The following is a 16,395-nucleotide window of genomic DNA, read 5'->3' as shown; positions in this document are numbered from 1 at the left end:
ATATTACCATATGAAATGCCCAAGGTACTAATGACTCGTCTTTCTTGTCACTCACCTTAAACTTACCTGTATTTACATCCTTTGGAGCAGAGTGAAGAACCTTGGAACAACTAATATACGGTTCTCTGCAATGAACTTTGGACGTAGAATGGGTGTGTTCCACAGAAGAACCTGCATAGCACATGGTTCCACAAGTACTTAAAATATGAATAGAATAAATAATAAATTGACAACATGCAAACCTCCACAGCTCCACCCCGTAGTACTGCATGTGACAACTGAGTAATATCTTAAGCAATATGACTTTTATAGAACATGATAACCACAGGGTAAGCTTTGTATTCAAAGTATTTTCAGTAAAAATTTAACAATTGGTTTTTTTCCACAATGAAATCTAGAGAAATTTTCTTTGCATAAGAAAATTACCCACTTACTTGTCCATCTGAATGACCTCAGTTCCATTCACAATTTTAAAATAAATAGACTTCATTAGAGAATTACTTCTCTTTAATTCTACTTTTGCCCTTTACCCTAAGAGTTTAGCTGTTTTCATTTATTGGCCTTGTTTTTTTTTTCCACCGCCATCAAGTTCGTAGCTTCCCATGTTTTCTGGAACTAGATATAGCACTAATAGGTGAGCAGAACTTGGGGACTTGAAGGCACTGAAAGAATTTATTTTTATCTCAATTTTATAAAAAACTTGTTGGTGGATTTTACTAATGGAGTCTCTACAGTCAACCCACAGTCTTCCCCTCTCTCTCTTTCTCTCTCTCCTTATCCCCCTCTCTCTCCTGACTACCTTCCCCCCTCTTTCCCCTTCTCTCTGCCTCCCCCTCTCCCTTTCTCCCTTTCTTTTCTCTCTCTGTCTCTCTGTCTCTTGTCTCTATTTCTCTATCTTCTGTTTCTGTCTACCTCCCCTTGCTTTGTCTGTCTCTCCATCACAGTCTCTTTCTGTGTCTTTCTGTTTCTCTATCTTACCTCTCCTCTCCCCCTCCTCTCTTTCTCTGTCAGTCTTGTCTGTCTCTCCCTGTCTCTTTGTTTCTGTCTGTCTGTCTCTGTCTCTCTGTCTGTCTCTGTCTCTCTGTCTGTCTCTGTCTGTCTCTGTCTGTCTCTGTCTCTGTCTCTGTCTCTGTCTCTGTCTCTCTCTCTCTCTCTCTCTCACACACACACACACACACACACACACACACACACACACACACACACACACATACACCAGTAATAAAACAGCAGACAGCAGTGACTAACTTCTCACTCAAATAGGTGACAGGAGATTTTCTGAAGGAGGCATGTTGGCTGAAGGGCCGTGGCTCTTTCTGGTTTTTGGTTTTGTTTTTTTCTGTCAACCAAATTTTCAAAAAGTATATTTGTTTATTTGCTTTGGATAGTAGTAAAGTGGAACAAATATTTATAGGATTTGGGGGCCCATATGAAATATATGAAGAGATGATGCTGAGAGCTTACCAGCTATTTTTTTTAATATGGGACCAATTGGAAATATTTCCCAATATTACATGATTCTCCAAGATGCTAGATTGGGGAATGTGGATGGGAGTGTTCTTATCCTGAAATCACAGTTTCCTCTCAGATCGTTCGTTCTCTTAATTTTCACCATTAGATTTCTGGTTCCCAGTGTTTTTGATACTTTAAGGAATATAGTTCTAGGTCCTAAAAGACCGTGGGGTTCTCAAATAGCTCACTGATGATGACATGGGAGAGGGATAAGTTGAGGCTACTTCAGTGTTCTTTGTATAGTTAGGTCAGATGATAAATATGAGACGTAAGAGAAATTCCTTTTTAGAATGAAGCTCATTCTGTAGAATGTTCATTATTCTTAGAAGCCAATTGAGATCTGACTACAAACTCATTGGTTTTCCAAAGACTTTTATAGTCTTTCAAAAGAAAGGCACAAAAGGGGCCTCAGGTCTGAAATGTGGAGGAGCCCTGCATCTTATTAGGCTCGGGTGGCTTTCATGACAATTACAATTCTTTTTACTTGGACCTAACAGAGGACTGAAAAGAGGTGTATTCTGGCAATCCTTTGTAGAACTAAATCACATATACTAGGAAGTTAGAGCTGACGGAAATTTTGTTAATAAATGAAAATAAACACTAAACGAGTGCTTACATAATCGTGTATAAAAACAATGCTTTTACAAACATAGATATGGTCTGTCTATATTTGATGATTTTTTTCTTTATTGGTAAACCATAGCTGTGGTTATAATAAGCAACGTTTTCAGCAGAACCAAAGGAAGTAACTTGATGTAATTAACTCAGTTGATATTGTCTGAAATGCAGTGCAGTTTTTAGGTTTAAAAAAAAAAGTCGGACTTTAGCATGGCTAAACAATTAAGAACACATAGTGATTTGCAGAAAAAGAGTTCAGTTTCCAGCATCCACATCAGGTGGTACACAACCCCTTAGAATTTTAGCTCCTGAAGACCCTTCATTTTCTGGAGCCTACAAATGTGGCACACACACATACATACACATGCACACACTCACAAAGACCATACATATACTGATAGAGAAATATAGAATATTTTAAATAAAAAGGTTAATCTCTAAAAATTAATTTTTGTCAACATGCTAAAGAAAGAATAATATTTCATGAACAGTTGTTATGTTACAAATAACATGGGATACATTTGTTTCCATTTTTTTTAACCATGTGGTAAATATGTTCATTACCTTAGTTATTGGAAAGCAAGCTCAGGGCAGTTAAGACAACTTGGCTACTAGTTACAGGATGTGAACAAAATGAATGGCCTAAACCCATTTTAATTCTACTTTATTTCTGTTCTAACTTTAATATCAAAATTAATAAATAGCAACATCTAGCATGAAGGTTAAATGAAAGCTCTATTTTCTATTTAGTAAGGTATACTTTTAGTGAGGTATAAATTTTCATTAAATATAGCATAAGTTGGGTGTAAGTTTGAGTGCAGTGTTTTAAATTTAGAAAGGAGAAGTAAAACCAGATCAGACATGAAAGATAAAAGCAGTCCTATCTCTCCCATAGAGCTTATGGACCATGTTTTAGTCATTCTGTTATACTTGGTATTAGGACTCTCTCTCTCTCTCTCCCTCTCTCTCCCTCCCTCCCTCCCTCTCTCTCTCTCTCTCTCTCTCTCTCTCTCTCTCTCTCTCTCTCTCTCACACACACACACACACACACACACATACACACACACACACACACACGTATAAAATCCTTTATCCATTCACCTACCTATCTATGTATCTATCTATCTATGTATCTATCTATCTATCTATCTATCTATCTATCTATCTATCTATCTATTATCTATCTATCTATCTATCTATCTATCTATCTATCTATCTATCTATCTATCTATCTATCCAACTTTCTTCCATGGTTTCTGCTACAAATTTTTGCCCTAACTTTTCTCAACAATGGACCTACAAGAATAATTTGGACAAATCCTTTCCTCCCCTAGTTTGATCTTGATCACAGTCTTTAATCACGACAGCAGAAAATAAATTAGATATATACTCATTGCTTTTCTGGCTATTGTAGCTAAATTCCTGACAAAAATTGCACAGGAGAGGGAGGGTTCATTTGGCTAATGGTTTCATGGATTACAGTCTATAGTGATGGGGGAATGGAGCATAGAATTTGGGGCAGCATGAATGGGAGTGACGGGATCATGTGGTGACTCTCATGTCCTTGAAAATCAAGCAGTAGAGAGCCAGACTGAAACTTAACCCTAACCCCAACCCTAACTCTAATGTCCTAAACTCAGCCAGCTAGTCCCTATGTTTGAAAGTCCTACAAACTTCCAAAATAATGCCTCCAAGTATTCAAACATAGATTTGTATGGGGAAATTTTTCACATTAAACTACAGAGAAGTGATAATAACTATAAAATAATGTATATAGAACTGTTGAGAATGAGGAAAATAAGTGTGTTCATTATAATGAGAAAATATGTGATATGGTTTTCATCTCATATATAAAGATCATTGATGTCAAAGAAAAAAGAGGATTGAGGATTTCAGTCTCATAAATGGGGATAATATTATCAAAGATATAGATAAATATAAACAATACAATAAGCCTTCTCTTTTATGTTTAATTGTTAATTTAAAACACCAAATAAGTTGAATGTTACTCCTTTTCTCTGAAAACAGAAGATGAAATGATTCAGTGCTATTTCTATTAAGCCAGGTCCTTGACAAGTGGGACTCTATGTTTCATAGTTTGTGTATTGTTTACTAAATCTAAAGAGAAAGAAAGGTGTCTCTATATAAAAACATGTGATGGTTAAGAACAGAATAATGGTAGAAAGTGTCAGGAGGCGTTTGCTCAATGAATAAACTGACTTTCCAAAGAACTTTCTTCACCCACCTAAATAAGATAAAATCTATGTTATCTGTATTTCACTGTCATTAGATCATCTGCCATACAATTTAAAACTTGTTCTTTGTGTATATTATATCATATATATCCCATATATTCATATACATATATAGGAATTTGGATATGTTTTTATGAGTTCATTCAAATGTGTGAATGCAGGTAATCACATACCACAGCACATGTATGGTAACAGCCTTCACCTTCTACCTTATTTTCGACAGGGTCACTCTTTTTCTCTAATGGTGTGTACATGGGAGCTGGCCTCTGGGTTCTGGTTCATTCTCCTGTATACACATCTTATGTTTTCATAGGAGTGCTGGGATTGATAAAGGTCTAGCTTTATGGGGTTCTGCTAACTCATACTGATGTCTTCATACTTGTACAAGTACTTTTTTTTTTAATTTAGAAGATGAATTATATACACCAAGATGTTCTTTAAATACATGCATGGTGAAAGGGAAGCAAGCAGGCATGAGCTCATCTAGTCAGTGGTTAGGAAGGCCCTTCCTCAATGCCTTCCGTGTCGGGTTATACATAATTATTTTCATCAATTTCTATTTAAAAATTTCTTGACCTCTGGCTTTTAAAAATATTTCCAGGTACTTCACTTTCTCCCCTCTCTTTCCTTTGGTGTCTTTCTCTATAGGCTGTAACTCTGATTTAAGGCACCCTTTGATGGCAAGAAATTGTGCTGGTCCATTATGAAGGCGAAGGCCGCAGACAGCCTCTGAATGCATCCCCCAATTTGAAAAGCCTTCATTTCATAGCACGTTTCAGGCCGAGAATGTTAGAAATCTGTCATAGTTTCCGTAATTGCAGCTTGGTCTGGAAGTTTGGCACGATAAAGAATCATTTATAAAATGTGTATTTTATTTGGCACTCAGACGGAAGATTGCCGGGCGATACATCTAATTACGAAGGAGGGGCAGGGAGTGACTGTGGTCTGTCATTGTGTATTATCGTCACTTGAAGGTTCCAAGCTTATTATGACTTTTAAGATCCTGTTCTCATAACAAGGTTTATATTTGGAGCTAGAAGTAATTTCTCCTTCATTATCCTAGGATTTTCATGCAGGAACATAACTTATTTTGAAAATAAGGGTCCATTAGTTGCATTCTATAGATACAATTCTTATTATTATTTAAGCTGCAAGAGGCTTGGCTGCTGTCCTTAGAAACAACCTTTGTCCATTGTTTTAGACCTTGAAATTTGATGCATTGTCTTTTGGGAGCTTAGACAGCTTTATTTAAGTTTAACTTTCTCTGGAGAGACATAGAGATAATGAAATGCAATTCCTTACTTGAACATAACCACGTACATAACTTCTAGTCCTCCCTGATGCATAAAGCAAATTTGATAAGAGCAATTCAAATATTGTAACAATTAGTGTTGATTTTTTTAGAGTTGCTAAGAAACCTATGTCAGCAGTTCAGGCATGTGGGTATAACCATTTCTGAGGCCAGATTTTCATTGTGTTACACACACAGCCATTTTTTAAATTTTCTCTGGTTTATTTTTAGAGGAAATCTTGCTTATAATGGTTTTGAAAGGAATTATAGGAAAGGAGAAATGAAATGGTTTAGGGATATATACTCAGGGAATACACACTGCAGTATTTAGCTTACAGATGCAGGAGTCTTGGATTATTTAACTTCGTGTGAATCTGCCCTTTTTTTTTTTAAATTACAACATGGGACTACAACATGTATTAATTTCTATTTTCATTTTTGATAAAGATTATAATCAAAAGCAACCTAGAGAACAAAGAGAGAGTTGGGTTACACTTCCCAATCTCAGATCATCATTCAGGAATGCCAAGGCAGAAATGGAAGCAAAGTAGGAGCCCGGAAGCAGGAGCTAAAGCATAGACCATGGAGGGATGCTGCTTACTGACTTGCTCCCACAGTTTGCTCAGTTTGCTTTCTCATAAAAGCCAAAACCACCTGCATGGGATGGCACCACCTACAGAAAAGGCGGGGCATTCTAATACCAATCATTAACTAAGAATGTCTCCCACAGCCTTGCCTACAGGCCCATCTGATAGAGGTATTTTATCAACTAGAGTTTCCTATACCAGAGGATTCCAGCTTTTGTCATGTTGACTCAAAAACTAACTGTAACATCTACTGAGTAAATATATTTCTCTGATATCTGTCATACTTGGCACTTTTGTTTCTATTATTACCTTCAAGCTAAGGTGTACCTGAAGCACCGATGAAGATTCTACCTCCCCATCTATTTTCATCCTGACTTGTCTAACCAAAGTCTTTTTCTTTTCTTACCCTTCCTGTCTCATTGTTATACTCACATGACTCCTAACTCCCCCTCCCTTTTTCTAGAACATCACAGAATAGTCATATATTAGTAGTTTAAATAAATCCTGATGCGGGGTTAATACAAACTCAATCATTTATGTTCTTGAATGAAAGACACACACGCAGCCTTTATATTTTAATATGCCTAAATCAGCACAGTAGCTGGGCAGCTGCCTGGCCTCAATGTCATTAGAATCTACCTCCCGCCCATAACTCCAAGTAACTACTTAATAATTTCTGCGTTCTATCTTGGCTGCTCTTGACCAAACTGAGCAGCCCTCAGGCCATCTTCTCTTGGCTCCTTTTTATTGTGGCTCTGCTTCTCCCTCTGGCACATTATTACCCTTCCATGGCAGTCACCATGTTTCTCCCCTTCCTCCTCCTCCTGGTCCCAAGAACCATAAACCCTCCTCCGCAGCTATTGGCTTCTGGCATCTTTATTGACCAATCAAAATTAACTGGGGGCAGGTTTCCAGAAGCTACATCCAGACCCTCTAGTTTTGGGGACCCAATTAGCACTAAAATACAAACAACTGCGAAATCATTCTTGTAAATCACGCCTTACGGGCTCATTGTCTTCTAGGGATAAGGATCTGAATCTAAAGATCGGCATTTGGGAGTCGGTGTCCTGTTCCTCAGTGGAGGGTGGGAATTGGGGGAAGTTATACATGGATGGGATGGCTACCTTTGCTCAGCGTTCACCAATTTATTTTTCAGGTAACAAGATATAGTAAGGCACATCTTTTACAATCCTATTCCACATGCACATACCTCATGTAGGCTGGTAAAAAAGACAGAAATTTGGAGATACCTGATTCACTTTAGTATAAAATGCAGACAAGTATCTTTTTACTTCCTCCTCTTCTCGTATCAGACTCAGCACTTCTACAGAAACAAATGGAACCCTGCAGAAATATAAGATGGGCACATCATTCTTACCTGGCCCCTCTGGTAGATCATGACAGTGATCTTATTTTTATACAGGTTGTATCATGAGCCATAAATATCTTAAGGTTGTAGCATGTTCTATTTTCAAATCCATACTTTAAAGCAATTTAGGGCACGTTGGAGAAATAAACTCAGTTAATCCTTAGAAAGTCTCTGTTTCTTGAATGCTGTACCAACCCTGAAGATAAAGAGGCACACATTGATTACACACAGTGGTGAGTGTTTTTTTGTTTTTATGTCTTTTGTCTTTTTTTTTTTTAAAGAAACACCCCAAGCAATGTGAGCGTAGGTTTTTACAAAGAAAAACAACAACAACAAAAAAACAAAAACAAAAAAACTCTGACATAATTCTCTTTTTTAATTTTGTTTTATTTTGCCTTTCCTTATTCTGGGAGCAGGGGGAGCTGTATAAGTGGAAAAAAGTAGATTTAGGGTAAAATGAGAGGAACAATAAAAATTATAAAGGATCCAATACACAAAGTGTATTCTCAAGACCCACTTACTTCCTGGGATTCTCTGAGGCTGCAGCCATGTTCTCCTTCTGTACCCAAGTTGCTCTTTTTCTTTCTCCTGTGATAGAACTGATCAGTAGACAACTGAGAGCAAGGGTCGAGGAGTGCTACAGAGGCTGCCAGTCCACTTCCTACCAGTTGGCTACCCGCCAATCTGCTACCCGCAACTGGCTTCTTCTCTTACCAACAAAGATGGGCATGTAGCTTGGCATACATGCAGCAATCAGTTTTATAATACGCATTTATCAAAAACAAAGGATGGCTCGTCTCTCCAATGAAACAGGGAGCACACCTTTTCAGTATTCCTGATCAGTTGTGCCCAAACTCATTTTGATCTGGAAACAAACAAACAAACAAACAAACAAAAAAAACCCCCAAAACAAGCAAACAGGAAAACATCAAACTCATTGCAGCAAATTGGACAGCCTTACCCTTTGAGTTGCTGGTGAAATAAATGGAGTAACTTAGGTTAGTCCGAAAGTATCTGTTCCTTAAAGCTGCACTGGTGTACTGTGGGATCCACAGAGTTAAGAAGTCTTAATTTATAATACAGTGCTAAAGGTCCTAAATCACACATTTCTTGAGCTCAGCTTTGTATTTGAATTGATTATAGGGAAAAGATTATGTGATTAAAAGCATAAGGCAACTAGCTGGAAGAACTGGACAAAATCAGCTGGCCCTACCCCTCACCTGGGCAAAGCTGGAGAGCTGGCCCTTGTCAATGAGGGCGCTGAGGGTACCTGGAAGAGAATGGGGGACAAGAGACGCAAAGAAGGATGCCAAGACAAGCCTGATCAAGGCAACAATTTTATTTTTCCCCAAGGCTGAATTATACCATAACAGGGGTAACAGAGGGAGGGGGGAAGTAAGAAACATTTACGCAGGCCAAGGACACAATATTCATGTGCTCAGGGAATCGGCTGATGTTGACAGGATGTTAGAAAGGTCAAAGTTTTGTCATATCTATTGGTCAGCAGCATGTTGGTTTTTCAGAAAGGTTACGGGTCATCACATTGGGTATCTTGACGTCAGATGTATTTCTCAGCAAGGTCACAACTTTATCATTTCATTAATCATCCTGACCACCAGATTTGTATTAGTCTTCTGCAGCTGGCTGGGGATTTTCCATGAACCTAGTCATACTTAATTCTAACCATAATAATAACATCAATAATGGAGGGCTTTAAGAGCATCGCTCCCAACAGGCCCTGGTGGCACAGGAGGCACAAGAGCGCTGGAGAACTGACCAACCCCATCTATGCAGTGCTGGAGCATTTCTGGTTTGTTTGTTTGTTTGTTCTGTTTTCTTTTGGGTGGGATATTGCAAGGGCCAGGGTCCAGATATGCAGGACTGTGGGATGGGAAGATGAGTGCTTTGGAGGGTACGGTGTGAAATTCATGAAAAATCAATTTAAAAGTTTAAAAATATCTGAAATGGGTTAAGAGAGAAAAATAAGGAGTAGCCTGACTTCTCACAAGACAAGGTTGAATGTATATATCTGGACTATAAATGATATTTGCATTACATACCTGGGTCCACCGAGATATATCTAAACTGAGTAATTTTATCGATTAATTGTTTTATTTATTTAGATGCCAAATGCTGCCCCCTCCTGGTCCCCCTTGCAGAATTTTTCCCTTTTACCTTCAAATGGGTGACCTCACCCTGGATATCCCTTCCACCCTGGGACATTAAGCCTCGAAGTTTTACTATAATTAAAAAAGATGAAATTAAAGTCCAATCCTATTCTTCTTGTTAATATTATTGTCTAAATTTTGATACCATAGATTTTTTCTTTAAAGACTAGAATTTAATATATTTTGGGTTTATCTAAGAAGAAAATCATAAGTCTAATTACTATTATTTTGGGTTATAAGTCTGTTATTCATGTCCGTATAGATATCTACTTATTGGGGCTGGAGAAGTTGCTCAGTTATTAGGAGTTGCTTGAATAGTTATAGAGGACCCAAGTTCTGTTCCCAGCTCTCTTGTGGGGTAGCTGACAACAGCCCATACTACCAGATCCAGGGGAACCGCAGACACCTACACATACACCCACACCCACCCACCCACACACACACACACACACACACACACAAACATTTATACACACTAAAAGTGACTAAAATTAATAAAATATGTTTTAATATATGTATATTCATTATTTTTAATCTACATATGATGCAACAAAGCTACAATGTACCATTTATTTTCAGGGGCAAAGGACCACTAAAGCATACCACTGATGTAATCTATGCAGCCAAAATGATATCCGAGTCCGGATCAAGGATGGATGTTCTTGCTCGGCAGATTGCTAACCAGGTGAGCTACTTACAAAGAGACCGAGGAAAATCTTTGCTGTTTTCTCTTTTCTGCTTAGTTATTGATGAGAGCAAAGCTGGGTGACCAGTTTTTTAAACGCTATCAAATACATTTGCTTCCTATATTAGAGTTTCAAAAATGTATACAACATTATAATTATGCAACTTGTGAGACTAACTCTGAGAAAGTAAGATTAGTTTTAGAAAAAAATATATATAAACTTGGAATATACTTTATTTTAACATCAGCTTTATCAGGTTGAAATGAACTAAATTTTTTAATTGGCTACAGTGTCATAATGGGTGTCTCTCTTTTCCTTGATATTAATGAGCAGTTCACATTTTTTATCTTCTAAACTGTTAGCTGTTTGACGTTGACACCTTGCGGCATTATTAGGACAGTAAAGTAGAGACTTCAATCGTAGGCGTTATGTAACTCTTGGACTGGTGTTTCTGCACATCGCTCATTGCTTTCCCTTGTGTTTTTCACAGATTTTAAAACTCCTTTTTAAACAGTGTTCATATTATAAAGTTATTGGAATAGTGAGAAATTAATACTTCAGACAGGGGTGCAATGTGAATACATTTAGTATATACTCATTATCATATTTAACTTCACAGCTAATATTTCTCTGGAGGGGAAATACCACTTTGATTTTCCATATAGGTCATATTATGTCTCGCTTATATACCGAGAGATGCTTTTTAGTTTGATTGCTCCTGTCTCTCTCTTTATACATACTCTGTGGGAACGTGAGAAAATGTAATGATAGATACTGTATTTGTGGGTATATGGAGAAGGAACAAATGTCAGAGAAAACTGCCAGAGAAAATTTCTTTTGAATTTCTTGGGTGTGCACTATTTGTATCAATAGCTTGCTACTTGAAACATTTAAAAATTATATTAATCTGTTATGTAACGTAGATTGAACATTGATCATTTGAAATTCCAGAAGCAAACATGGCTCTCAAATAGTTTTTGGATTTGACAAGACTTGAAATTTCTGACTTTCAGAGTAAGGGTTCTCAAAAAGTTAAGACTATATAAATTTCCTTGAAAATCTGAGACCATCATAAATTTGAAGTACTTCTTGTGCAAGAAATTAAGCTAAGAGTTTCTGACACAGAACTTAGCATTTACATCTAAAAAACAAACGTTGTCATTTGAAGTTCAGAATTTCCTAATCTAATACACAGAACTCATTCTTGTACATAATCTGTGTTATTTTCAAATATTGCAGTTACTTCCACGAGAGAGACTAAATATTAGTGAGAAATGAAAGTATAATATTTTAGACATATATGTGTATAGTAAGGCTCCTTAAGTACTAAATATTTCCTAGCTTTGCGCTCCTGTTTGTTTTAGAGTGTATAACGGTAAGAGGTTAAAAATTATCATTTTTAATTTTACATCACATTGTTTATTATTTTATTTTTGTTGAGTATTTTATGTATCTAAATTTCAAATGTTATCCTCTTTCTGCCCTTTCTCATTCCATCTCCCCCTCCCCTGCTTCTGTGAAGATGCCCCCAGTCCCACCCACGCACACCTCAACACCCTGAAATTTTCCTACACTGGGGAAATGAGATTTCACATGACCTCCCATTGGTGTCGGACAATGCCATCCTCTGCTACATATGTGACTGGAGCCATGGGTCCCTCCACGAGTACTCTTTGGATGGTGGTTAAGTCCCTCGGAGCTCTGGGGGTCTGGTTGGTTGATATTATTGTTCTTCCTGTGGGGTTGCAAACCCCTTCAGCTCCTTCAGTCCTTTCTCTAATTCTTCCATTGGGAATTCCTCAGTATGATGGTTAGTAGTAAGCATCCTCATCTGTATCAGTAAGGCTGTGGTAGAGCCTCTCAGGTGATATCCATATCAGGCTCCTGTCAGCAAGCACTTGGTATAAGCAATAGTGACTGGGTATAATGTCTGCATATGCAATGGATCCACGGGTGGGGGGGCAGTCTCTGGATGGCCTTTTCTTCAGCCTCTGCTCCATTCTTTGTCCCCGAATTTCCTCCTGTGAGTATTTTGTTCCCCCTTTTAAAAAGGACTGAAGTATCCACATTTGGGTTTTCCCTCTTCTTGAGCTTCATATGGTCTGTGAATTGTTTCTTGGGTATTCTGAGCTTTGGGGCTAATATCCACTTATCAGTGAGTGCATACCCTCTGTGTTCTTTTACCTCACTCAGGATGGTATTTTCTAGCTCCATCTATTTGCCTAAGAATTTCATGTAGTCATTGTTTTTAATAGCTAAGTAATACGCCATTGTGTAAATATACTACATTTTCTGTATCCCTCTGTTGAAGGACATCTGGGTTCTTTCCAGCTTCTGGCTATTATGAATAAGGCTGCTCTGGACATAGTGGAGCATGTGTCCTTGTTATATGTTGAAGCACCTTTTGGGTGTATGCCCTGGAGTGGTATAGCTGGGTCCTCAGTTAATACTATGTCCAATTTTCTGAGGAACCACCAGGATGATTTCCAGAGCAGTTGTACCAGCTTGCATTTCCACCAACAATGAAGAAGTGTTCCTATTTCTCCACATCCTCGCCAGCATCTGTTACCTGAGTTTTTTATCTTAGCCATTCTGACTGGTGTGAGGTGGTATCTTAGGGTTGTTTTGATTTGCATTTCCCTGATGACTAAGGATGTTTCTTTAGGTGCTTCTCGGCCATTCAGTATTCCTCAGTTGAGAATTCTTTGTATAGCTCTGTACCCCAATTTTTAAATAGGATTATTTCATTCTCTGAAGGCTAACTTCTTAAGTTATTTGTATATAGTAGATACTATTCCTTTATTGGATGCATTTTTTATTCTTTAATTTGACCAAATAAGTGTAGAGTACATGCTTTGATATTACTAAATCTTGCTATCATTTTTAAATTATTCTAATTATGTGGGTGGGAAGAAAAAATACCATACAACTTCTGATCAGCATTGATGTTTTCTGAGAATCTTAAGCACCCTTGGCTAGTAATTTTGAGTAACAGTCCTCAAACTTTTACACTTTGTCAAGCATAATAGTTTCTAAAGATGACACCTGTTCTCAACAAATATAAGTTTGAATAATCAATACTGGGACTGAGAATCTGATGGCGATAATTTAATGACTTTCATGGGAGGTCACCTGTGAACATGCACTTGTTTCTTCACAGAAACACACCACACACACACACACACACACACACACACACACACACACACACACACACACACACAAACCCACATGCATGCACATACCCATGCAAAGACTGAGGTACATGCATACATACCTGCATACATATATATACACACATATGCACACACAAGCACACAAATACATACACACATATGCACACATACATTTTAGACTTAAATAATTTAAACCATTTTTAGAACACAATTGATAGAGTAATGAACACTTGTAAATTTTATGAAGGGTTTTACTGCTGGTGTCTCTTTTATTCAATCTAGAATTTTAAAACCTCAATTTTCATGATTCTGTACTTTTTATTTTCTAATGGGCTATCAAAATGCTCATTGACAATTTTTAATTCTACATTACATAAATTTAGAATGTATTTGTACATACTGTGTTAAGTCATAATATAAATATATGTGCTAGACCAATTTAATTTTATTCTGTGTAGTGTAAGAGTTATGTGTAGAGAAAACGATATGAAAGCTATTTAATTGAAGACTACTTCTTGATGCTTGCTTTCCTTTCCATTTTCCATTTCTATCTTCCACTATTTAATAGTGAATTCTTATATACATACAAGGCACAATTCACTACTTACCGAATTGCTGTTATCTGCTTACAAAGAGAACTGAAAGCCTCCAGTCATTCAATTTCCAATTGCTTTACCTGATTATTTAATTGTATAAGTTTATGATATAAAGAGTACTAATTTAATGCAATGATCAAGTGAATATGCTTGCATTCTCTGTCAATAGTTTGAAACTTATAAAATTTGCTTTTTTATGAAGCATATCATTCATGAACTACAAAACCCTCACCTAACCTTATTTGCTGGTGTAACGCAACATTTCTTCAACCTGAGAATTAAGTTGAGATGTTGTGACCTTCACTCTGCCATTCCATACAGCCCAGCACTGGTACCGAGATTGCATGCAATTACGCAGTATATTTCTAAGGACAGGGCATTATTATCCACCACAGTTCTTAAAGAAATTGAAAATTAATAACATAATAGCAAACTAGAGAATGGCAGTAAAACAACAGGCTTCCCCATCTCAGGCTCATATGTTTTTAATCCCTCTACACTACCCTATGATTTGCCATGTCACTCCAAAGTAGATGATACAGTCTACATGTACAGCACAAAAGATACAGAGTTGTTTAGGCCCAGGTGCAATGCATTCTTGTGTATGGTAGAATGAAAAGAACTCAACTGTAATGCATCTAACAGGGAAAGACCCTGGCGTTGTGTCCAAAGTCCACCCCCACTTCCTTGTAACTTTGTCAAAACAAGTATGTCTAAGTTGTTGAGTGAATACTCCCAATTAATCGTGATTGCCATTAAAGTTGATTTTTAGTGTTAAATTAATGGTAATTCAATGGTAATTCAAGAACTGTAGTACCATAAAACTTGGGAAATACTTACGAAATCATTATCACCCATTTAACTAGGATCAGAATAGTCTAACTTATATTGGTATTTAACAAACATTATTGCTGTATTTCCTTTTACTCTATACTGATGGAATGAGCTAAACATTTCATTATAATAAAACCATCCTGGAAATTAAATTCTAGAGCCTTCATTATATCATCAGTACATAGCCCTGAAGAATGCAATTCCCATATGTATCACGCAACAGTATGTGTGCTTTGATGTTGTTTTCTCTCTGAAACTTATTTGAAGTACAAATGCTGATGCTGAGTTCAATCGTCCAGATTAATCAGCACTTGCATCATGAAAGTAAATACTCAATGGCGCCCCAGGAATGAATCAGGACAGATAATGAATATGTGACCACTAGGCACTCATCTAGCATCAGCCAGTTTCCTGCTTGAAGAGATGCTCTTCCACTAGTTTCCCATTGTTTCTTTGTTGTATTTTGCATCACATTTCCTCCATTCCTACAAATGTGTGACCCTGGGAACCAGGAGAATAAGATGAGTATAAGATTATGGGCATATTTCACTAATGGGAGTAGAAAAGTAAAGAAAACTTTTCCCCTCATAGCTCTTCACGTGCTTGTATGAAAAATAATTGTGGAAAGAATGATAATCCTTTTCTGAGGGCATTCTCATCCATAGGGTTTCCATGTTCCACTCAGCGAGCTGCATACCTAGGTACATATGGGAAGCACTAATTTGAATTAGTGTTTATCAAAACAATTTTTAAGAGAAGGCATTAAGTAATATGGGGGTATATTAGGGAGCTATTAAGGAGGTAATAGGTGGAAGATGCAATCTTATTTCATTGTGTATATGGATGAAATTCTCAAAAATAGAGAAAGAATATAATAATAAAACATTTCAAATTACTAGATTTAGTCTGAATTACCATTGCTGCTACACTTCCCGTATCCTGATTTCATGTACAAGATAATTGCACCTCTATAAGTTTCTGTCAACACAAGTAATTCCTCAATTTACAAATGTCCAGGATCAGGGAAGAGGGTGCTGTTTTGGATTGTAATCTATTTTTTAGAAACCGTATGTTTTCTGAGAGTTTCCCATGGAAGTTATCATAAAACATAAAAAAGCAGGTTAGGCCAACTCTTCGGTACACTTTCTAAGGAAGAGTTGGTGTAGACAGACACAGGTTTGCACTTCCTTTGTAGAGTATATGGCCTTGAATCCAACTTAACACTAAAACAAACAAAAATAATGCATGTATTTGTAAAGATTTTAGGATACAAACAATATTAGTTTAAGCAGATATAAAGGAG

The 16,395-nt window shown here is 37.1% G+C and overlaps 1 protein-coding gene across 3 annotated transcripts in view; it reads left to right on the top strand.

Annotated features, from left to right (window-relative positions):
* The window catches only part of Ctnna3 (catenin alpha 3), a 1,520,222-nt gene that overhangs the window by 1,438,105 nt on the left and 65,722 nt on the right, over positions 1–16,395 (top strand). For all 3 annotated transcript variants that reach the window (NM_001426985.1, XM_087597777.1, XM_087597778.1), the window contains 1 exon segment: positions 10,380–10,485. In NM_001426985.1, coding sequence (NP_001413914.1) covers positions 10,380–10,485 — 106 coding nt within the window.

Source organism: Rattus norvegicus, chromosome 20, assembly GCF_021556685.1.
Source record: "Rattus norvegicus strain SHRSP/BbbUtx chromosome 20, alternate assembly SHRSP_T2T, whole genome shotgun sequence".
In the NCBI taxonomy this organism is placed as follows: domain Eukaryota; kingdom Metazoa; phylum Chordata; class Mammalia; order Rodentia; family Muridae; genus Rattus; species Rattus norvegicus.
The sequence above is the reverse complement of the archived record's forward strand: the minus strand, read 5'-3'. Positions and strand labels throughout refer to the sequence as shown.